The sequence below is a fragment of the Schistocerca serialis genome, chromosome 10, assembly GCF_023864345.2.
Source record: "Schistocerca serialis cubense isolate TAMUIC-IGC-003099 chromosome 10, iqSchSeri2.2, whole genome shotgun sequence".
In the NCBI taxonomy this organism is placed as follows: domain Eukaryota; kingdom Metazoa; phylum Arthropoda; class Insecta; order Orthoptera; family Acrididae; genus Schistocerca; species Schistocerca serialis.
The window spans coordinates 231,684,956-231,710,614 of record NC_064647.1 but is presented as its reverse complement, the minus strand read 5'-3'; the positions used below and the strand labels follow the sequence as shown (position 1 = coordinate 231,710,614).

The following is a 25,659-nucleotide window of genomic DNA, read 5'->3' as shown; positions in this document are numbered from 1 at the left end:
TGACGCTGCATCACAGACAGGAGCGCCTGCGATGGTGCACTCGGCGACAACCTGGCTGCACGAATGGCAAACGTCCTTTTTTCGGATGAATCCAGGTTCTATTTACAGCATCATGGTGGTCGCATCCGTGTTTGGCGACATCGCGATGAACGCACGATGGAAGCGTGTATTCGTCATCGCCATACTGGCGTATCACCCGGCGTAATGGCATGGGGTGCCATTGGTTACACGTCTCGGTCACCTCTTGTTCGCACTGATGGCACTTTGAACAGTGGACGTTACATTTCAGATGTGTTACGACCCGTGTTTCTACCCTTCATTCAATTCCTGCAAAACCCTACATTTCAACAGGATAATGCACGACCGCATGTTGCAGGTCCTGTACGGACCTTTCTGAATACAGAAAGTGTTGGACTGCTGCCCTGGCCAACACATTCTCCAGATCTCTCACAAATTGAAAACGTCTGGTCAATGGTGGCCGAGCAACTGGCTCGTCACAATACGCCAGTCACTACTCTTGATGAACTGTGTTATCGTGTTGAAGCTGCATGGGCAGCTGTACCTGTACACGCCATCCAAGCTCTGTTTGACTCAATGCCCAGGCGTATGAAGGCATTTATTACGGCCAGAGGTGGTTGTTGTGGGTACTGATTTCTCAGGATCTACTACCCAAATTACGTGAAAATGTAATCACATGTCAGTTCTAGTATAATATATTTGTCCAATGAATAGCCATTTATCATCTGCATTTCTTCTTGATGTAGCAATTTTAATGGCCAGTAGTGTATGTTGGGGGCAGTAGAGTCTTTGGCGGCAGTAGAATCGTTCCGCAGTCAGTCTCAAATGGCAGTTCTCTAAATTTTCTCAGTAGTGCTCTTCGTAAAGTACGCCGCCCTCCCTCCAGGGACTGGCATTTGAGTTCCAGAAGCGTCCCCGTAATACTTGCGTGTGGTCCTAACTACCGGTACCAAATGTAGCAACCTCTGAACTCCTGCGGTTCCCAAACACTCGAGTAGTACTTAAGAATAGGTCGCACCGGCGTCCTACATGCGGTCTCCTTTACGCATGAACCACTCTTTCCTAAAATTCTCCTAATAAACCGAAGTCGACTGTTCACCTTCCCCATAACAATCCTTACATCCTGATGCGTTCCGCACGGTTTCTTACTAGGACCTATGTTTCCAGAATTAGAATTAATTTCTACATTATAACGCGTCAGATAATTGCAGCAGATTTAAGTTCTCGAAATGAAGCACTGACCTTTTAAGAGAAAATTAATGGAAACACAATCAAATGTATCATAACAAGACTCGCATGCACCACCGACTCCACGCACAAAAGCAAGACGTGAGTCAGGCAAAGGAAGGAGCTCGCTTTCGAAATGCATGCAGCGTACAGTTAAAAGTGACGGAGGAAAATACAGAATGAAAAAAAAAGAACATTGGGAAATACGAGTTTCCAGGGTGAATTTTCCCTCTGTAAAAAAGTGCGCGCTGATTTGCAACTTAATGTCAGATTGAAAGCGTTTGACGAAGGGGGACTCGAACCAGAGACCAGGAAGTTTCAAATCGGCTCACACCCTCCGCTACACAGATACTTCATTTCGGAAAAAAGTCACCTAGGCTGTGTGAGAGGTATTTCTCTGCAATATCTCCTCTTCGAGGTGTGGAAGTGTCGCAAGGATTGCAGCTGAATTTTCGTGAAGTTTGGAAGATTGAAAATGAGGTACTGGCAGAAGTCCAAGGTGTGGGTCGTTTAGCCGGTAAGAGCACTGTCGGCGATTGTTAGGGTTCCTGGTTCGAGTCTCCGGCTCGACGCACAGCGTTGGTCTGACAGGAAGTTTCTGTCACGTCTCTCTCTCTCTCTCTCTCTCTCTCTCTCTCTCTCTCTCTCTCTCTGTGTGTGTGTGTGTGTGTGTGTGTGTGTGTGTGTGTGAAGGTGATGTGGAGGGAGGCCAAGAGATGATGGAGAGAAGTCATTCGCAGCACTCAACTCTCTCTTGGTCGCTCACCACCTGTGATCTTTTGAACGGTTTGCTGACGCCCACAAAAGGTTCGCTGTGAAGACCTCACACATTCTCCATACCCCTCTCTCCCCTCCCTCCCTCCCTCCCTCCCTCCCTCTTCCTGCCTCCCTCCCTCTTCCTGCCTCCCTCCCTCTTCCTGCCTCCCTCCCTCCCTCTTCCTGCCTCCCTCCCTCTTCCTGCCTCCCTCCCTCCCTCTTTCTGCCTCCCTCCCCTTTCTTTCCATGCGATATCCACGTTTTTGGAGCTCTGAAGAAAGACATTTTTGGCTGTTGATTTGCTTCGGACTCAGAGGTGTTCTCCTGGGTACAACTGTGGTTCCATCGGCAACCGTATAATTTTTTCCGTGAGGACATTGACCGATGTATCAGAGGGGGAAAATGTATTAACACTTATGGCGATCACTTTCGAAATACGAAAACATATTCTCCCCCCTTCCCCTCCCCCCCCCCCCCGGCCGGTCTTATTTTCATTTGACAGCCCCTCACAATTAATGATAAGCATGCTCGATTATGTAAATTAATTATGAAAAAAAGTCAGGACATCCGTAATCCATTGTCAGAATAATTTCGAGTAATTGGAATTAATCGGCCACCCATAACGTAACTCTGTTTTTAGAGGTGATGGATAATAATAATTAGTAAGCTGAATCTTGTTAAATATAACTGTACTGGACTGGTTTCGTATCTTTAATCTTTTGTGTGTCTTGTGTTGTTACCTGAACAATTAAAGTGATGCACATGTGTAACGCTATCTAATAGGAACAGTCGCCAAAACTGTCTGGAACTGGACAACTGCATTTGAATTAACTTTTACCAAAATAACCAGAAAACGTAAAACAGTGTATTAAATAAGCTGTTCTGTCAAGCCCTGTATTCTGCTGTCCAGATGACAGTACAGCAATGTGAGGCGTTATCGCACGTGACTTGCAGTTCCAACACCCAAAGCTAACGGAATAATAATGCTTCATGCGAGTACAGAACGTGTTCTGAAAGAATAAATAACCAAAAATGTCTCGAAAAATACGCCGTGATTCTGAGTGACTAAGTAATATTCTAAACGCTAAGTGATACACGAATATGTCCCGCAGTTCTGTAAGAATGACACACTCTGACAAAGAAATGTAATTTAAACTAAACTTCACCTAATATGAACCTTACAGTAATTTTGAAATGAAAATTTTAACTGTGAACGATCCTATTGACATGACTGTGATGTAGCTGGCTTTAACCAACTTTCATAGTTTACTCGTGGCAAGGGAGACTCGGTAGTTGCTCAAAGTGATGAATGTAAAAAAGAAAAAGAAAAGAAACCTGCGGAACAGCACCTAACTAACTAAAAGGAAGGAAAGCCTTGTTTGGTGGAATACACTGAGGTGCAACTACTCTAAGAAGATCAAGCTTCAGTTTTAACCACTGTGTTTGGCGTAGGGCAATACACATTTTTACAAAAAATTTTCGTGATGAGTCTGTGGAACATAGTGCTTGTACTGAATGATTGAAAAGAGACTAGCGTTCCGAAACTGTGTTGTGAATAATGAAACTCATTCTCAGGCTGTTACAATTATCTTTCAAAAATTGCTTCTCACTAAAAATATAGCTTTGCCATGAAATTAATTATTACAGGCAAGCAATGCAGCAATAACATTACCTGAAAACCATCACTTCTCAAATTAATCTTTTTTCATCGTCGTTTTCCAACTCCAGTTTCCTTGGTGTGGAGTACAAGCGTTCGCTATCTCCTCCTGTCTTATACATCTTCTGTTCCAGGAAATCTTCCCATTTGTGTCCTTTCTCCTCCACATCTGATCTTACAGTCTCTGTCCAGCGTTTTCCTGGTCTTCCCCGTAATCTTCTTCCTACGAGGTTCAGGTTGACATACCTTTTGGCAGGTCTTTCGCTCATCATTCAGATTATGTACCCATACCACTGACGCCGGCGTTTCTTTACGACACTGGTAACACGAACCTCAATACCAGTTGCTTTTCTATTCACTTCATACCTGATTTTGTCCTTTCTAGTTGTTTAGTTCACAGTTTTAACAAATCTCATTTCTGTTGCCTGAATTCTGATGAGGTCTTTGTTTAGTAGGGTACACCACCCTAAATCATAAGTTGGATTGGTACGAAATAGGTGTGGCATTTTTGGCTTTGTGTGGCATTTTATCGTCCCAGAGAAGATTTCTGATTTGACTGCAAAAGATGGACGCTTTATGTAACCTGCTGAGTGTTTCCCGCTTGATGGTGGCGTCTTTAGAGGTCATGCTTCCTAGGTGCTTGAAACGGGAAACAGAAATATATTTGAGGTTGTTCCTTGCCTCTCGATGGTCATTTCTACTGTCTTTCTTTTACTTAGTTTTAGTACGAATTTTTTGAAGGCATGTTCTAGTAATCAATTTTCTTCTGTGCTTCATCTTCTCTCTCTCCCCATACTATCAAATCATCAGCAAAACCCACGGCATATGATTCGGTGTCTATTTTCTTGACAGATTTTATGCTCTTGTCCATTACTCTCACAAACAGGAGTAGAGATAGGGCACTTCCTTGTTGGATACCTCTCTAGGTTTCAAACCACTTTGATGGTCCGTTGCCTATCTGGACACAGCTGTAACACTTTTGGTATACCATCTTGACTTGACCAGTTAGGTACTTTGACACCTTTAGGTCTTCAAACATTCCCATGTCTTGTTTCGAGGAACACGGTCATACGGTTTTTCAATGTCCACAAATATGATAAAAAGATTTCTTCCATGTTTCCAGTACTTTTCTGTCAGCATTCTTACTGCAGAATTACTTCTCAAATTAACCCTTACCAAACCATTTTCCCAAAATTCAACACCCTCTGCATTTCTTATACTCAACTGCAGAGTACTGTGCTCCTGTCTGGCCTAACAGTCTACACGTGAAAAAGATAGCCCTACAACTTAACGGGGGTCAATACGATTTACTCTTACATACTGGCTACATATCTTGGGCCACATTCCACCTGCTGAAACCAGACAGAAGAGAGCGCCATTGCGTGAATACCAGAACATTGCTAATAACACCGACGTATTTCCTGCGGAGCGAAAAAGACTAAGACCAAGGCGTCCCACTCTCATCACAGCCAGGACTCTCGCAGAAACTGAATTCAATAGCATCGATGAATGGAAACGTTGCTGGCAACAAGACTGTTCCCCACAATGGCTGAAGCTGCCCTGCATCCAGAACAAAGCCCCTGGATTCATCCAGCCTCGGGCAACTTGGACTATCCTGAACCGCAAACGAACGGGCCACGGACGACGTGCAGACACTCTCTACAAGTGGGCCGAATCTTCATCACCATACTGTGACTGTGATGCGGAACTACAGACAGTTGCTGTTGTTACACCGTCTGTAGCTGCTGTTATTCGTGGTATTTTATGCTGGAGAGATGTGCTTAAATGTTGATGTGTAGTAATTTGTAATCATTATATATGGTTTTCCATGTTGTTGTTGTGGTGTTCAGTTCTAAGACTGGTTTGATGCAGCTCTCCATGCTACTCTATCCTGTGCAAGCTTCTTCAGCTCCCAGTACCTACTGCAGCCTACATCCTTCTGAATCTGCTTAGTGTATTCATCTCGTGGTCTCCCTCTACGATTTTTACCCTCCACGCTGCCCTCCAATGATAAATTTGTGATCCCTTGATGCCGCAGAACATGTCCTACCAACCGGTCCCTTCTTCTAGTCAAGTTGTGCCACAAACTCCTCGTCTCCCCAATTCTATTCAGTACCTCCTCATTAGTTATGTGATCTACCCATCTAAACTTCACCATTCTTCTGTAGCACCACATATCGAAAGCTTCTATTCTCTTCTTGTCCAAACTATTTATCGTCCACGTTTCACTTCCATACATGGCTACACTCCATACAAATACTTTCAGAAACGCCTTCCTGACACTTAAATCAATACTCGATGTTAACAAATTTCTCTTCTTCAGAAACGCTTTCCTTGCCATTGCCGGTCTACATTTTATATCCTCTCTACTTCGACCATCATCAGTTATTTTGCTCCCCAAATAGCAAAACTCCTTTACTACTTTATGTGTCTCATTTCCTAATCTAATTCCCTCAGCATCACCCGATTTAATTCGACTACATTCCATTATCCTCGTTTTGCTTTTGTTGACGTTCGACTTATACCCTCCTTTCAAAACACTGTCCATTCCGTTCAACTGCTCTTCCAAGTCCTTTGCTGTATCTGACAGAATTACAATGTCATCGGCGAACCTCAAAGTTTTTATTTCTTCTCCATGGATTTTAATACCTACTCCGAACTTTTCTTTTGTTTCCTTCACTGCTTGCTCAATATACAGATTGAATAGCATCGGGGAGAGGCGACATCGCTGTCTCACTCCCTTCCCAACCACTGCTTCCCTTTCGTGCCCCTCGACTCTTATAACTGCCATCTGGTTTCTGTACAAATTGTAAATAGCCTTTCGCTCCCTGTATTTTACCCACGCCAGCTTCAGAATTTGAGAGAGACACTCGCTTTCTTCTCACCGGATGCTGCTGGAAAGGGCAATGCTACTGTGTCAAAGATCCCAGTGCCCATACTGAGAAAATCTGTGGCTTCGCATACCGACTATTTAGGAGTACAGTTTGAAAACTGTCCAGTGTATAAATACGAAGTATGGCACATCGAATGTCAATGTCCTTCCTACCCTCCATCTCTACACCATCTCCTTTCCCAAGGTGGCTTCCATCAACTCCCCCTCCCGGATGATGCCCTCTCTCCCTCCATTTATCCCTCCTACCAACTCTGATCCTCACTCCCCCCCCCCTCCTTTCCTCCGTCCTTTTCCCGGGCACCCTCTCCGCCCCTTCCATCCTCTTTTTTTCCCACCTACCCTCTCTCTGCCCCCCTTCTCTCCCGCGAGTCCTTTTGTATTTTCCTCCTCTGCCTTTTCCCATTCCCTCTCTCGTCTTCCCTCCCCTTATGAGTCCTCTCCCTCCTTTGGTTCCCCCCCCCTTTCGTTTTTCCTCTCCTCCCTCCATGTTTTCCCTCTCATCCGTCCAGGTCCCCCCCCCCCCCCCCATCTGCCCTTGGCTAGGGTGTGTCATCTTTGTGCCGACTTTTTTGTGCAGTGTTTACAATGAGTGTTCAGTGTTGTGTGTCCTCTCGGAAGTGTTGTGAACGGACATCATATTGTCGCTGGGTGTGATTTTTATATCCCTTGGGAACAGAAACCGGACTGTCGCCATGTTTTTTTTAATTGTCTGTCTACTATGTCACTTGTCTGATTCCTGTTTATTTTAGCATTGCAACCCTTTGCTTTATGTTTCAACTTTCCCCTATTTTTCCGCCGTTTTACAATTTGTCACCGTTTTATCGCCTTTTTATTGTTTCTTTTCTTACGTTTTAAAAAGTCTGTAGGCTGCAGAGCAGCGTAATAATCTGCTGCCAGGCCGCCCGCTTCCGGGGGAATCGAAATTGAATAAAGGGAAAAAAATGTCAAAAATAGACCAGACACCTTACAGCGATAACTGAGACTTGTCGGCAGTTCCCCGTAGCTTCGCCACTGTGCCCTGCCGGAACCACTGGAGATCCCTCCCTGCTGCGGAGGCGTCGGACGGCGGCAGCAGGCAGTGTGGCTAACGAGCGACCACCCACCCCACACGGGCCGGGCCGGCTTGGCTTTCGCCAGCGGCCGTAACGAACCACGCCCCCCCCTCGGGACGAGGGCTGCCGCCCCCAGAATGCGGCCGCGTGGCGGCGGCGGGTCCAGTTTCTTCTGCTTTACGACCGCGCCACAGGACACAACACCGCAGCACACGATCCCGTCCCACATTCTGCCCTGGCCCTGGAGGCGCTCTCTCGTTGGTGCCATGCCAGTCTCCAGCCGAGTACACGCTGTCCAGAAATACTCTGGCATTTACTTTCAGAATCGTCTTCATCATCTCCAAGAAGTAGACCTTTTGCACCTTCCGCCTCAAAATTGTTCACGCCAACTCTTTTAAGCCGTCGGCACACGGATCGTGCATCCGAACGTTGAGCGTTGAGAATGCCGAGTTTCTGACGTCATAGCGTGGCATAGCACGTTCGGGAGTCTTTCCGAACGTGCAGAGCAATATCTGGCATGTCAGGAGCGTTGACCAATGAGATGGCACAACGCCACCTACGTCACAAGCACGCCGTTCCCCTTCAGTACAGAGTTGTTAGGCGATGTATTGGCATTCAATTCAAGCCTATATGTATATATGCCGTTTCTGAGCACCAGCAAATTCAGAATCACTGGAAAACCCGTTGTTAGTTGTGTGATTCGATCCAATAAAATAATGAGAAACATATTCGTGGCAAAAAAATTATTGTAACTTGCATATTATGAGAGTAGGCTATTTGAAGGCAGCGACACACTGAAGATCCACCCAAAACGCGTTGTTCTTGGTACAATTTGTTATAATTAAATTTCAATTAGTAACATATCTACGATTACGGTTTTCAGCAAGGGGTAACATAATATGAACGTACGCAAATCATGTGGGGTTGATTTAGCGTATGTACATATATGATTGTTTTAATAAAGGAAAAAAAACGTAATAAGTAGCGTTACTGCCCAGTATTGCGTTAGTAGTTGGGCGGTGGTTCCCGTCTTGATATTTCCAATTTTTTTCCTAACTTTCGCGTTTTTATTAGCTTCTGATACTTTATTATTTGTTTAATATAAATATATACTATAATATTTGATGTTGTGTAAATATAAGTTCAACTTTTTTTTGAGGGGTGACTTTGTCCGATTGGCTTAATCTACAGGACAGCTTGCGCTACTTGTATAAAGATATTTTGCTCCTTCTTCTTTTACGCTTCGTAATTCACATGTTGCAAAGATTCTGCTACTGGGTAGGAACAGTGATCAAGTAAGACTGACCTTGAGGTTTTACTAAAATGTGAGAATGATGAAATCATGTTTATCTTATGCGGAGAAGTATTACAAATTGTACAACACTGTTTGTAATGGAACTTTTATAAGCCTGTGTCCTTATTGATTGGACATGCTACATTTCTTTTCATGGACGATGGAGGAAATGTGCGTTTTAATAGAGCTAACGTAGGAATTTTACGCGCGCCCGTTGAGTAAACAGTGTGATTTACGAACTAGAAACATTCCTCAACTGCCGCTGGAGTGCGCTGCGATCGCGTATACCACGTTGGGGCGCACGTACCGTGTGCACGAGTCGCATCGTTCCTGAGCGTTCAGCCGCCCGTTGAACTCGGCACGCTTAACATTAACGTTCGACAGCACGGTCCGTGTGCCGACGGCTTAAGGGACGTCCAAAGTAAGAGGGCTGTTCGGAAATTAAGGTCCGATCAGGTGCGAAATGGAAAAGCGTAGTGACAATCTGATGAAACTTTGCACACTCGTGCCGGCCGGAGTGGCCGAGCGGTTCTAGGCGCTACAGTTTGGAACCGTGCGACCGCAACGGTCGCAGGTTCGAATCCTGCCTCGGGCATGGGCGTGTGTGATGTCCTTAGCTTAGTTAGGTTTAAGTAGTTCTAAGTTTTAGGGGACTGATGACTTCAGAAGCTAAGTCCCATAGTGCTCAGAGCCATTTGAGCCATTTTTTGGACACACGTGTTGGGCAGTGCCTGCAGTGTGCCCGTCGATCGCATCACTCCACTCCTTTCAGTTCTGAGCCCACAGTGAGCGCGTAAAGATGACTAGAATGTAAAGCCCCCCCTCCAAGTATGAGGGCGTGGTGAGAGAATTCGCCGGTTGTCATGCAGCCCACATAACGTAACTGCCACGCGTTTGCTTCTTCACGACAATTCTCGGCCGCATTCTGCAGGGGCAATGAAGATGCTCCTGAAGCGATTTCGATGGTAAGTGTTTGATCGCCCGCAGCAGAGCGTGTAATTGACTCTCCCTGAGTTTCATCTCTTCTCATGTGAGCCGCTAGCTATGGAGACAACATTTTGGCACAGACGACGAACTGGAGGCCAGCGTAGAGAATTGGCGGGAGGCACCGGCGGCTGCCGTCTATGACGACGGCGATGGGAAGTTGGTAGAACGCTAAGACAAATGTCTTAAGTTGGAGCGCCGCGCGGGATTAGCAGAGTGGTCTAGGGCGCTGCAGTCATGGACTGTGCGGCTGGTCCCGGCGGAGGTTCGAGTCCTCCCTCGGGCATGGGTGTGTGTGTTTGTCAAAAAAAAATGTTCATCTGTGTGTGAAATCTTATGGAACTTAACTGCTAAGGTCATCAGTCCCTAAGCTTACACACTACGTAACCTAAATTATCCAAAGGACAAGCACACACACACACAAACACACACACACACACACACACACACACACACACACACACACACACACACACACACACACACACACACACACACACACACGCCCGAGGGAGGACTCGAACATCCGCCGGGACCAGCCTCACAGTCCATGACTGCAGCGGCCCAGACCGCTCGGCTAATGCCGCGCGGCGTGTGTTTGTCCTTAGGATAATTTAGGTTAAGTAGTGTGTAAGCTTAGGGACTGATGACCTTAGCAGTTAAGTCCCATAAGATTTCACACGCATTTGAACATTTTTTAAGTTGGAGCGGCGACTATGTAGAGAAGTAGCTGAAGAGAGTAGCTAACTGTTCGAAATAAAACGTTTTTTATTTTCACAGTGGTGGATCTTACTTCCGAATAGCCCTCATACCTGAATCTGGGTTATACAGGTTGAGTCACGTAACACCGACTTTATATCGTGAACGGTTCTAGATATCGAAACACGGTTTTCCGCAGTTCATAGTACGATGAGAGTCAGTCATGTAATGTTTCGTAGAGATAACGCTGTGGACACTAGTATCAATGAGATATTTAAACAAGTATTTTTTTATGCAACCTTATACTTTTGACAACTCCAGTCAGTAATTCGTGGTTAGACAGTTAGCGCTCGTTGCTACTGACGTTGAAACTGTCATAAATGCACTAAAATTGGAAAGCAATGCGACCGGAGTCGGCTGCTGTGAAAACAACGCCACGCATGGCTTTCATGTCAGCCTCCGTCGTTATGGGTAGAGAGACAGAACTGCGCTACTACGTAATAAATCTTCTTGACACTGAGAAGCTACTGTCCACGAATCAGCGTGGTTTTAGAAAGCATGGCCCGTGCGAAACTCAGCTTGCCCTTTTCTCACATGATACTCTGAGAATAATGGACGAAGGACAACAGGTAGATTCCATATCTCTAGATTTCCGGAAAGCATTTGCCACAGTCTCCCATTGTACGCAGTTTTATCGAAGGTACGAGCATTTACGGAATAAGTTCACAGGTGTTCAAAAATGATTCAAATGGCTCTCAGCACTATGTGACTTAACTTCTGCGGTCATCAGTCCCCTAGAACTTAGAACTACTTAAACCTAACTAACCTAAGGACATCACACACATCCATGCCCGAGGCAGGATTCGAAACTGCGACCGTAGCGGTCGCTCGGCTCCAGACTGTAGCGCCTAGAACCGCACGGCCACTCCGGCCGGCTTCACAAGTGTGTGAGGCTGGAAGACTGGTTAAATAACAGACAAGGTTGTCGTCCAGAGTGGTCCAGGACTGCTGCTGTTCTCTGTGTACATAACTGATTTGGCGGACAGGGTGGAGAGCAGTCGGCGGATGATGCCGTGGTGTGTGGTAAGGTGTCGAAGTTGAGTGACTGTAGGAAGGTACAACACGACTTAGACAAAATTTCCAGTTGGTGTGATGAACGCCAGATAGCTCTATAGGTGGAAAAAATGTAGGTTAATGCGGATGAGTAGTAAGAACAAAGTTGTAATTTTCGGATACAGTATTACCAATGCCCAGCTTGACACAGTCAAGTTGTTTAAATATCTGGGCGTAACGCTGCAAAGCGATATGAGGTGGAACGAGCGTGAGAGAACTGTGGTAAGCAAAGCGAATCTTCAACTTCGGCTTATTGGGAGAATTTTGATAAAGTGTGGCTCGTCTGTAAATAAGTCGAAATATAGGACGGCCGTGCGACTTACGCCTGAGTACTGCTCCAGTATTTGAGATCCGCACCAGGTCGGTATGAAAGAAGACATCGAAGCAATTAAGAGGCGGGCCGCTAGATTCGTTACTACTAGCTTCTAACAACACGTGTTACCGAGATGATTCGGAAACTCAAATGGGAATCTCTGGAGGGAAGTCGTCGTTCTTTTCGAAGAACACTATTGAGAAAATTTAGAGAACCAGCATTTTAAGCTGACTGCCGTCAACATACACTGCGCCTAAGGACCACGAGGATAAAGTGCGAGAAATCAGGGCTCACACGGAGGCGTATATGCTGTCGTTTTTCCCTCGCTGCGAGTGGAACAGGAGAGGAATAGTACAGCGTACCCGCCGCCACGCACCGTACGGTGGCTTGCGGAGTATCGACGTAGATGTAACGCTCCCGTCCAAGGAACAGCAACCACTGCTCCCATGACGCCACACCCGAGTTAACATATCCGCCTACTTCTACATGTCTTCCTGCCTTCTTCAGCGATGCGGAATCAGTCGCCTGCGACCAACCAACCTACCCCGCAGTTCACACTGAGTCGCAAACTACGTCGCTCTCTCTCTCTCTCTCTCTCTCCCTCCCTCCCACCCCCTCCCTCCTTGCTGTCCCCCTCCCACAATCTCTCTCCCTCCATCATCCTCTCTCTCTCTCTCTCTCTCTCTCTCTCTCTCTCTCTCTCTCTCCCTCTCTGCTCCCTCCCCTCCTTGCTGTCTCTCTGCCTCCCACATCTCTCTCTCCGTACTACAATCCCTCTCCCTCCATCTCCCCCCTCCTCCCCCCTCCCACACACACACACTCACTACTCGCCTCCTTGTCTGCTTTCCTGAGAGCGTGGGAGAACTCTACTAGACCACGCAAGACGGACTCTCTGTTTCACCAACGGTGTTAACATCCTGTCACTCACCGATCGAAGATTATCTTAGCCACGGTCGAATCTACTTCTACATCTACGTGGATACTCCGAAAATCACATTTAAGTGCCTGGCAGAGGGTTCATCGAACCACCTTCACAATTGTCTATTATTCCAGTCTCGCATAGCACGCGGAAAGAACGAACACCTGTATCTTTCCGTACGAGCTGTGCTGTCCGTCATTTTACCGTGGTGATCGTTCCTCCTTATGTAGGTCGGTGTCAACAAAATATTTTCGCATTCGGAGGATTGGAATTTCGAGAGAAGATTCCGTCGCAAAGAAAAACGCCTTTGCTTTAATGATGTCCACACCAAATCCTGTATCATTTCTGTGACGCTTTCTTCCATATTTCGTGATAATACAAAACGTGCTGCCTTTCATTGAACTTTTTCGATCTACTCCGTCATTTCTACCTGGTAAGCATCCCACACCGCGCAGCAGTATTCTAAAAGAGGACGGACAAGCATAGTGTAGGCAGTCTCCTTAATAGATCTGTTACATTTTCTAAGTGACCTGCCAACAAAACGCAGCCTTTTGTTAGACCTCCCCGCAAAATTTTCTATGTGTTCTTTCCAATTTAAGTTGTTCATAATTGTAATACCTAGGTATTTAGTTGAATTTACGGATTTTAGATTAGACTGATTTATCGCGTAACCGAAATTTAACGAATTCCTTTTAGCACTCATGTGGATGACCTCACACTTTTCGTTATTTAGGGTCAACTGCCACTTTTCGCACCATTCAGGTATTTTTTCTAAATCGTTTTGCAGTTTGTTTTGATCTTCTGATGACTCTATTAGTCGATAAACGACAGCGTCATCTGCAAACAACCGAAGACGGCTGCTCAGATTGTCTCCCAAATCGTTTATATAGATAAGGAACAGCAAAGGGCCTTTAACACTACCTTGGGGAACGCCTGAAATCACTTCTATTTTACTCGATGACTTTCCGTCAATTACTAAGAACTGTGACCTCTCTGACAGGAAATCACAAATCCAGTCACATAACTGAGACGATATTCCATAAGCAAGCAATTTCACTACAAGGCGCTTGTGTGGTACAGTGTCAAAAGCCTTCCGGAAATCGAGAAATCCGGAATCGATCTGAAATCTCTTGTCAATAGCACTCAGCACTTCATGTGAATAAAGAGCTAGTTGTGTTTCACAGGAACGACGTTTTCTAAACCCATGTTGACTGTGTGTCAATAGAGCGTTTCCCTCGAGGTAATTCATAATGTTCGAACATAATATATGTTCTAAAATCCAGCCGCACATCGACGTTAACGATATGGGCCTGTAATTTAGTGGATTACTCCTACTAGCTTTCTTGAATATTGGTGTGACCTGTGCAACTTTCCAGTCTTTGGGTACGTATCTTTGGTCGAGCGAACGGTTGTATATGATTGTTAAGCATGGAGCTAATGCATCAGCATACTCCGAAACGAACCTAATTGGTATACAGTCTGGACTGAAAGACTTGCTTTAATTAAGTTATTTAAGTTGCTTCACTACACCGAGGATATTTACTTCTTCGTTACTGATGTTGGCAGCTGTTTTCGATTCGAATTCTGTAATATTTGCTTCGTTTTCTTTTGTGAAGGCAATTCGGAAAGCTGTGTTTAGTAACTCTGCTCTGGCAGCACTCTCTTCGATTATTTCTCCATTGCTATTGCGCAGAGAAGGCATTGATTGTTTCTTGCCGCTAACATATTTCACATACGACCAGAATCTCTTTGGATTTCCTGCCAGGTTTCGAGACAAAGTTTCGTTGTGGCAACTGTTATAAGCATCTCACATTGAGGCCCGCGATAAATTTCGAGCTTCTGTAAAAGATCACCAATCTTGGGGATTTTGCGTCTGTTTAAATTTGTCATGTTTTCTTCATTGTTTCTGCAACAGTGTTCTAACCCGTTTTGTGTACCAATAAGCATCAGCTCCGTGGTTTGTTAATTTATTTGGTATAAATCTCTCAATTGCTGCCGATACTATTTCTTTGAGTTTAAGCCACATCTGGTCTACACGTGATAACTTGGAATGAGTGGAGATTGTCTCTGAGGAAGGCGTCAAGTGAATTTTTATCTGGTATTTTGAGTAGGTATATTTTTCCCTTATTTTTCGAGGATTTGGGGATTACAATATTCAATTTCGCTACGACGACCTTGTGTTCACTAATCCCTGAATCGGTTTTTATGCTCGTTATTAACTCGATTAAATCGATATGGACCACCCCGCCAAGTACCAGATGGTGCAGAACATTGCCTACTCCCTATATAACTAAAACATTTACTCTAGGACTGACACTTCCGCAGCAGCACGCGGAACAAGAGTTTCCACGTCTCGCGTAATGAATGTCTGGGGAATATCAAATTAATACAGTGGTCTCTTAAGTTAAGCGGCAGGTTACTTAATTCTGTTTTCAGAGTACTAAAGCATAGGAGGGAAGTTCTCGATTCAGCTGAACCAGCTACGTAAGTGGCCAGTCTAATTATTATCTGTATGTAGGGTAGTCAAAGTAGATGCGGTCGTTCAGGACGTCCCGAAAGTGGCAGTGTTGTGGTGGATTCTGTAGAGGCGAGACGGATGGACATACAGTGGGTCCCGCTTATCCCCGAACTCCGTGTCGGGAGGAGAGCGGCCGCCCGCCACCACCTTCACCACTCGCTGTGGCCTGCCATAGCGCTTGGACCTCTCTCTCTTCCGGCGGGCGACGACCCTCGCAGCAGCAGCAGAAGCAGGAGGCGGCGGCTGCTCCATCTGCTGGTCGGACGCGTAGCGCGAGGCCCGGCCAGCAGACACCGCCGTGATGGAGAGCTTCCTTCCCGTTGCCTCCTGCCGCGGCCGCAGGGCAGCCTAACGGCACCGCGCCTCGGCCCCACTCGGGTTCGACCGGCGACCTCCCAGGACGGTGGCCCCACACTGATCGCACCCCCTCTCCCCCCGCTGCTCTGCACAGTTCGACAATTCCGACGTTTCAGCCTCCTCGTCCGTACTTCGATAGGCGTAACGTGTACAACGCTTCCTTTTTTATCGTCGCGTTGTTGTTGTTGTTGTTGTTGTTGTTGTCTTCACTCCTCAGACTGGTCTGATGCAGCTCTCCAGCTATATCCTGTGCAAGCTGCTTCATCTCCCAGTACCTACTGCAGCCTACATCCTTCTGAATCTGCTTAGTGTATTCATCTCTTGGTCTCCCTCTATGATTTTTACGCTCCACGCTGCACTCCGATGCTAAATTGGTGATCCCTTGATGCCTCAGGACATGTTCTACCAACCGATCCCTTCTTCTAGTCAAGTTGTGCCACAAACTTCTCTTCTCCCCAATCCTATTCAATACCTCCTCATTAGTTATATGATCTACCCATCTAATCTTCAGCATTCTTCTGTAGCACCACATATCGGAAGCTTCTATTCTCTTCTTGTCCAAACTATTTATCGTCCATGTTTCACTTCCATACATGGCTACACTCCATACAAATACTTTCAGAAACGACTTCCTGACACTTAAATCTACACCCGATGTTGACAAATTTCTCTTCTTCAGAAACGCTTTCCTTGCCATTGCCAGTCTACATTTTATATCCTCTCTACTTCGACCATCATCAGTTATTTTGCTCCCCAAATAGCAAAACTCCTTTACTACTTTATGTGTCTCATTTCCTAATCTAATTCCGTCAGCATGACCCGACTTAATTCGACTACATCCCATTATCCTCGTTTTGCTTTTGTTGATGTTCATCTTATATCCTCCTTTCAAGACACTGTCCATTCCGTTCAACTGCTCTTCCAAGTCCTTTGCTGTCTCTGATAGAATTACAATGTGATCGGCGAACCTCAAAGTTTTTATTTCTTGTCCGTGGATTTTAATACCTACTCCGAATTTTTCTTTTGTTTCCTTTACTGCTTGCTCAATATACAGATTGAATAACATCGGGGAGAGGCTACAACCCTGTCTCTCTCCCTTCTCAACCACTGGTTTCCTTTCATGCCCCTCGAGTCTTATAACTGCCATCTGCTTTCTGTACAAATTGTAAATAGCCTTTGGTTCCCTGTATTTTACCCCTGCCACCTTCACAATTTGAATCAGAGTATTCTAGTCAACATTGTCAAAAGCTTTCTCTAAGTCTATAAATGCTAGAAGCGTAGGTTTGCCTTTCGTTAATCTAGCTTCTAAGATAAGTCGTAGGGTCAGTATTGCCTCACGTGTTCCTATATTTCTACAGAATCCAAACTGATCTTCCCCGAGCTCGGCTTCTACCAGTTTTTCCATTAGTCTGTAAACAAATCGCGTTAGTATTTTGCATCCGTGACTTATTAAACTGATTGTTCGGTAATTTTCACATCTTCAGCACCTGCTTTGTTTGGGATTGGAATTATAATATTCTTCTTGAAGTCTGAGGATATTTTGCCTGTCTCATACATCTTGGTCACCAGATGGTAGAGTTTTGTCAGGACTGGCTCTCCCAAGGCCGTCAGTAGTTCTGATGGAATTTTGTCAACTCCTGGGGCCTTGTTTCGACTCAGGTCTTTCAGTGCTCTATCAAACTCTTCACGCAGTATCGTATCTCCCATTTCATGTCCATCTACATTCTCTTCCATTTCCATAATATTGTCCTCAAGTACATCGCCCTTGTATAGACCCTCTATATACTCCTTCCACCTTTCTGCTTGCCCTTCTTTGCTTAGAACTGGGTTTCCATCTGAGCTCTTGATATTCATACAGTAGACCACTCATAATCACGCAACAGCTACACTTTGTCTTCTTTGTCCTTTGTTTGCTCTGCTTCTAATACTCCTCCAGTCGGTTGCTATGCTGTTCCTTTTGTTGCCCCGTCCATTTGCAGTAAATATGAAAACTCTGGTTACGTTTCGTTTCTGTATGCATTTTAAAATAGACAATTGCTCAACAATAAATTTGGTGATATAAAATGTCATTCGTACGTTTTTTACCACCAGGTACATTGTTACTTACTTTTGTATTCACGTTTCATTTTTCACCGTTTTTTTATCATTTATCTATCGCCAGTTTTTGAGCTGACATACACCTCTGTGTGGCTTTGCTGCAGCGCTCACCCGCCTCATGAGAAAGAAGTAGGAACCATGTGGCAATTCTAACACAGTTTGACCTCAGGCTGTAAGCTCAAGGTCATACAGGGCGAGATGCTGAGTCATCACAACCCAGTATTTTACCAGCCATTAAAATCAAAGAGTGAACCACATCCCACTATCCTACCAGCCGTTGAAAGGAAATCAATGTAACACCTGAGCATCCTTCTAAGCCGTGTAGAAACGTATCTGAATAATCAAAATTTCATGTGACGTTGAAAAGTACCTGACTGTTTATCAGAGTACACCAAGATAATGGCGTATATTATTTCCACGCGAAAAAATACGAGTACTTCCTTAATTTACAGGTTAAGCTGTATTTGTCAGAGAGCATAGTTCGATTTATGTACCTCGCTGGTGCAGGGCACAACCGACCGCCAAAAATTAAATATTTTCACGTCTAAAATGTCTGCATTGTTTATCAAAATGCCGGGATACTACTGTTGACATAACTTACAGTTCAAGGAGCACTTGTGGATGTCCATAGTTCGATCTCTGTAGCGTGCTTGGTGTAAGGCATCATTAAATATTTCCACGTCTATCTGTCAAAATACATAAACTTCCCTATTTAACACGTTATAACATGGAAACTTTAAGAGAATCAAAATTGGCAGCATTAATGTCAACGACATGGGGAAGAGAAATAATGTAGAACCAGTTCCGCTGAAATACTTTTCGTGTGCTGCTACGGTACATCGTACCATTCCTGTTACCGAAGGGACTCAATATGGCGCTCACTGGTGCCCAGAAGAGCGTCAAAGCGCAGGATTGGATTCTGCACAGCATTACGAAGCATGTCCGTAGGTATGCTGGCTACCCCTCTTGATGTGCTGCGCTTCAGATTGGCGCGTGTGTGTTCCCCTGGTAAACACTGTCCTTCAGGTAGCCCCACAACCATAAATCACAGGGAGTGAGATCAGGTGATTGTGCCGGCCAACCATTTGGAAGCGATCGGTTGATAATTCGATCGTTTCCAGATGTGTTTCGGAGAAGCAGCTGAACTTGACGAGCGATGTGCGGTGGGGCCACATCTTGCATGAAAACTGTTGAGTTCAATGCGTCTCCCTCCTGTAGGGCGGGTATGACATGCTGGCGAAGCATATCGCAGTAACACCGCCCAAGTCACATTGCACATCTTTGATCCTTGAGCGGCGACCTGCTCAAAAAAAGGAATGGGTCAATGATGAACGTAGCCATTAAGCCACACCATACGGTGCCAGGTTCACCATACAGAGGAACTTCATGCACAGTGATTGGAGGTGCAGATCCCCACACTCGGCAATTCTGTGTGTTCACCTCATCCGTCAAAAAAGAAGGGCTTCGTCTGACAATAGGATGGTCCAGGGCCAGCGAAAAAGTGGAGAGCGACGTCGTTGTGTGTCCTGTGGTGCAAGATGCTGTATGATACGGACATTGTACGGATACCATTTGAGAATGGTTCGAAGCACCTTCCGTACAGTGGACCACTGGTGTTCAACTGTCGTGACGCAGCACGCGCACTGCCCGGCGATCGGGAACTGTGCGCAGCGTTGTCCGCCATAGCTACAGCGACTTCATGAACCACCTGTGGTGCAACCGGTCGTCGGCCTCTTCCGGAGCGATACCCAATCGATTAGAACTTCTTCACCGTGGTCCGCACAGCAGGTGGAGAAAGAGGAACCTTCCGTAATCCCTTCAGCAGGGCGATATTGTCGAAGTGCGGCTGCAGCATTGCTGTCGTTTTGATAACAGAGCTCCACCAATAATGCCCTGCTTCTTTTGTCCAAGCTCATGTTGACACGTCAACAAGTGCACTGCGACTGGTCAGGTGTGTGAGACTACGGATCACGATGACTGACCATGGCACCTGGTGGCCATAGTTGGAACCGGACGGTGGCGCTTTGGAAGCATGGAAATCATGCACCCCATACTCTGGAAATTAATGCCACCAAGTTTGGTGTAACCACCGTATTACAAGGTCTTAAAAACGGAAAGTTTAGTGATAGCCACCCGGTATTTCGAATCACGCCCAGTTCTAACGTTGAGTTTCCGTGGTGTTGGACTTGTGAAAGTCTTTCCGACCTCCTTCAATGTACGTCGTAGTTGTCTCCTTGTTCCAGAGGTAATCAGGTGTTAGGGTTGGTTGGTCTGTTTTTGGTTTGTTCTGTACAGGTGTCCAATAAATATCGGTCTGCTTTCCCTCGTGGTCTGAGTGATCATCTCCACATTCTGGCAGACTTTTCCGTTGCTCCGAAGTTTCCAGTCAGTCCCACTGTGATTTTTCGTGGGACAATCTTCCCAGTATCTACATCTACTTAGATACTCCCCAAGCCGCCGTACAGTGCGTTGCGAAGGATGTCCCGTGCCACTGCTAGTCATTTTATCTCCTGTTCCACACTGAAATGGAGCGAGGGGAAAAGCGACTAGTCATATGTCTCCGTACGAACCATAAGTCTTCTTATCCTATCTTGCAGTCGTGGTCCTTACGTGAAATCTGCGTTGGCGGCAGTAGAACCATTCTTCAGTCAGTTTGAAATAACGATTTTCTCGATTTTCTGAATTTTTTTCAAATTGTTCCTCGAGAAGAGCGTCGTCTTCCCTCGAGGGATTCCCATTTGAGCTCCCGAGTCATCTCCACAATACTAGCGTATTATTCGAACCTACCGGTAACACATGTAGCAGCTCGCCTCTGAAATGCTGCAGTGTCTTTCTTCAGTCCGATCTGTTAGGGATCCCAAATGCTCGAGCGGTACTCAAGAATGTCACACTCGCGTCCTTTATGCATAAACTTCGTTGCCGTATATATATATATATATATATATATATATATATATATATATATATATGCTGATATTTTACTATGTCATCCTACAAGTAAAGCTAAAGAAAAAAGTTCAAACATATGTCCGCAAATGTTTAGTTAGAGTGTTACGGTTAATAAAAGATTTTGCAGAAATTTAACAACTTCGTTAGTATGAAGCCATCGGAAAACTGTACAAGGTTAAGTAAAGCACGATTTCCATTTATTTTGTTGTTTTCGATCCGGTGAATCTAATAAAACACGTCCCAGGCGTGTATCTGTAGTAGTTTTCCAGAACATCCAGAGAAGCAAAGAAGTAATTTCGTAAAATTTTTAATTTATTAACTACTTCTATAACGTACGCGATAGTTATCTGCAGCCGTAGCACTACCATCACATTTGTCATAAAAAAAACACCATATCGGCGTATTCCTCTGTGGTAAATCTGAACGGCATCCCTATTTCATAAATAATCTACAAACTACAACAGTTACTATGTGGTTTCCCTTAAATACACTATTGTTGTTATGTTCTTTCACTGTACAATGCAGAAAACGAACTCGTTGCAATGTTAGGAAACGACTGAATCTCTCTCTCTCTCTCTCTCTCTCTCTCTCTCTCTCTCTCTCTCTCTCAACCGTCGTGTTATCCACCAAGCCTACCTTTATTCTACAGTTGTCTTGAACTGTGACAAAAGTCCGAACAGGGGACCTACGTACTAGGACATGCATTGACACAATGATACAGTACATTGATAATGGCTAGCCACCACCCGAAAACTAGATTTGCTTAATTAAACCAAAAATAAAAGGAGTCATATCACAGTCGGTGAGTGCGTCCACATTCATAACGGTAACTTACTGACCATTAAAACTGCTACACCATGAAGATGACGTGCTACAGACGCGAAATTTAACCGACAGGAAGAAGATGCTGTGATATGCGAATGATTAGCTTTTCAGAGCATTCACACAAAGTTGGCGACGGTGGCGACACCTACAATGTGCTGACATGAGGAAGGTTTCCAACCGATTTCTCATACACAAACATCAGTTGACCGGCGTTGCCTGGCGAAACGTTGTTGTGATGCCTCGTGTAAGGAGGAGAAATGCGTACCATCACGTTTCCGACTTTGATAAAGGTGGGATTGTAGCCTGTCATGATTGCGGTTTATCGTATCGCGACACTGCTGCTCGCGTTGGTCGAGATCCAATGACTGTTAGCAGAATATGGAATTGGTGGCTTCAGGAGGGAAATACGGAACGCCGTGCTGGATCCCAACGGCCTCGTATCACCAGCAGTCGAGATGACAGGCATCTTATCCGCACGGCTGTAACGGATCGTGCAGCCACGTCTCGATCCCTGAGTCAACAGATGGGGACGTTTGCAAGACGATAACCATCTGCACGAACAGTTCGACGACTTTTGCAGCAGCATGGACTATCAGCTCGGAGGCCATGGCTGCGGTTACCCTTGACGCTGCATCACAGACAGGAGCGCCTGCGATGGTGTACTCGACGACTAACCTGGGTGCACGAATGCCAAAACGTCATTTTTTCGGATGAATCCAGGTTCTATTTACAGCATCATGATGGTGGCATCCGTGTTTGGCGACATCGCGGTGAACGCACGATGGAAGCGTGTATTCGTCATCGCCATACTGGTGTATCACCCGACGTGATGGTATGGGGTGCCATTGGTAACACGTCTCGGTCACCTCTTGTTCGCACTGTTGGCACATTGAACAGTGGACGTTACATTTCAGATGTGTTACGACCCGTGGCTTTACCCTTCATTCGATCCCTGCGAAACCCTATATTTCAGCAGAATAACGCACAGCCGCATGTTGCAGGTCCTGTACGGGCCTTTCTGGATACAGAAAATGTTCGAATGCTGCCCTAGTCGGCACATTCTCCAGATGTCTCACCAATTGAAAACGGCTGGTCAATGGTGGCCGAGCAACTGGCTCGTCACAATACGCCAGTCACTACTCTCGATGAACTGTGTTATCGTGTTGAAGCTGCATGGGCAGCTGCACCTGTACGTGCCATCCAAGCTCTGTTTGACTCAATGCCCAGGCGTATCAAGGCCGTTATGACGGTCAGAGGTGGTTGTTCCGGGTACTGATTTCTCAGGATCTACGCATCCAAATTGCGTGAAAATGTAATCAGATGTCAGTTCCAGTACTATATATTTGGCCAATGAATACCCGTTTATCATCTGCATTTCTTCTTGGTGTAGCAATTTTAATGGCCGGTATTGTTGTTTATATATATACATGAGGGGTGTGTGTGTGTGTGTGTGTGTGTGTGTGTGTGTGTGTGTGTGTGTGTGTGAGAGAGAGAGAGAGAGAGAGAGAGAGAGAGAGAGAGAGAGAGAGAGAGAGAGAGAGAGAGAGAGAGAGAGAGAGAGAGAGACCTCTACATGACGAAATGCCATAGTGTTGCTCTCACATCTAAAATATCCACCTAAACGATGAGTGTGGTCTCTCAAATTGAATGCCGCAGTTCTATTTCCGAGTCTAAATTGCTACACAAGACACGAGTCAGACGTGCTGCAGTCGCCTACAGGCGGGCAGGGAGCTTCACCCGCTGCGTTTGCTGGCAGGGCGGCGCGCCCAACGGCAGCGCGTCCGGCGGCTACTCGACGCCGGCGTCGCCCCCCAAGCCGGTGCCGCCCCCGCGCGACCACCTGCGCATCGAGCAGGACGGCCGGCTGGTCAACCGCGCGCCGCCCCCGCAGCTGCCCGCCAGGTCGCCGCTCGCCGCCGCCGCCGCGGCCGCCGCCTCTTCCGCCGCCCCCGCCGCCCAGGACGCCGCCCCCGCCGTGTCGCCCGCGCCCGGCACCACGCCTACCCGTCAGCAGCTGGACAGCATCCGCAAGTACCAGGTGGGTCTACCCTACCCTAGCCTACCACTAGCGTTGTATTGTATTGTACGTGAACCGGGGACCTAGAAACGACGGAGAGGCTCCGTCCCCGCCGCAGCCGCAGTCCACTTCACCCCTCCGCCGCCCCCACACCGAATCCAGGGTTATTGTGCGGTTCGGCCCCCGGTCGACCCCCAAGGGAACGTCTCACACCAGACGAGTGTAACCCCTATGTTTGCTGGCAGAGTAATGGTGGTGTACGCGTACGTGGAGAACTTGTTTGCGCAGCAATCGCCGACGTAGTGTAACTGAGGCGGAATGAGGGGAACCAGCGCGCATTCGCCGAGGCAGATGGAAAACCGCCTAAAAACCATCCACAGACTGGGTGGTTCACCGGACCTCCACACAAGTCCGCCGGGCGGATTCGTGCTGGGGTCCAGGCGCTCCTTCCCGTCCTTAAAGCCATGCGTTATACCGCACGGCCAACGGAGCGGGCACCATTAGCATTACTTTTTTAAACAGTCTGTTAGGTTGTTTTGCATTGCAAAGCGGTTGAGGGTCGCTAACGGACCTCGAAAACAACCCAACCAATCAGAGAAGTACAGAAAATGACATTTAAAATTTACATTGACCTCATAAGGGAGTACTGCAAAGAAGAAAAGAAGGAATAAAAAATAAGGGTAAGTGTGAGCTACGAATAAAGTAACAGGGTGAGCTGGTAACGTGGAAGGGTATAAAGACAGGAGGAGGAAGAGGACAGAACGAAGGAAGATAGGAGCAGAAGTAAGAGAGATAGTAGGAGAGGTATGGAGAAGGAAGGTGCAAAAGTATCAAAGATAGTATGAGGATGCAAAAACAATAATGGGATGGGTTATGAAAGGATGCAGGAGAAAGTGAAGAGAGAGAGGTTATGGAGTGGTAGCGAGAACGGAAAGACAAATATTGAAAGTAAGATACGTAGGAGGGGAAGAAAAGGAAACAAGAAATCTGTGAAGATCGAAAGGAAGCAAGGTAAGTGCCAGGAGAAGAGGAAGGAAGAAGGGAGGGACGGTGGTACCAAAGAAGAAAAAATATGATGAACAGAAGAGCAAAAATAAGAAACAAACTAGGTGAAAACAAATTGTAGGAGAGAGACTGTGGAAGGAAGTGGGAAAGACAGAGAAAATAGATTCAGGGTAGGTTGGGAGGTATGACGAAATGCAGTTACAGGAAAGACAGTAGTAGTTGAGGAAACTGTGTGTCATCGGAAGAAGATGTAGGAGTTGGAGGCTCAAGAAAAAGGTAGAAGTACAGAAAGTATTAAGGTATGGGGACGAAACTGAGAAACAGTATAAGGAACTGGGGAAATTAAGGAATGAAAGCAGATGGCAAGAGGGTAAGTGGTAGTAACAACAACAAAGGATGAGACATGATCCATTTTTTGTTCCAAACTAAAATTTCTGCAATAAATATTGCTTTTCTGGTATATAGGCATGAACAGGAGCAAAGCTGACGACAAATTAGTCTACATTAGAAGACAATTCGAGAGAGAGGTGAAAATATTGCGGCTGAGCGCAACCACTGAAGACTGATTTCTTTATTTTGGGCAGTAACGCACGTCAGGTGTCGATTTGAATTGCGTGACAGATACGTTTGTCTTAAAGCAGCCAACTGGTGTATGTTTCGTTCGAATGGCTGCACTGTGGAATACTGTACCGGCTTAAATTGATTTGGACGACTTGTCGACAAAGCAAACTCGTCCAAAGTTGGTGAAGTTGTTTGCTCCTTTATAAGAGAGACCCAAGATAACAGTTTTTCATTGAAAGTCACTTATTTTTGTGCATTATGCTGTGTTGAATACGAATATGGTAACAAAGAGCTGTGTCACCTACTACTTTTCACATCTAATACTTAATATTTTAAAAAAGGATTTTTAGCGATTTTATTGATATACGTCTTCAGTTAATGATAATATGAAGCTGAAATTTTGAT

The 25,659-nt window shown here is 45.8% G+C and overlaps 1 protein-coding gene across 2 annotated transcripts in view; it reads left to right on the top strand.

Moving 5' to 3' along the window:
* LOC126424930 (protein PALS1) overlaps positions 1–25,659 on the top strand; it is a 795,237-nt gene that overhangs the window by 587,324 nt on the left and 182,254 nt on the right. For both annotated transcript variants that reach the window (XM_050087777.1, XM_050087776.1), the window contains exon 4: positions 23,428–23,709. In XM_050087777.1, coding sequence (XP_049943734.1) covers positions 23,428–23,709 — 282 coding nt within the window. The remainder of the gene's footprint in view (positions 1–23,427; positions 23,710–25,659) is intronic.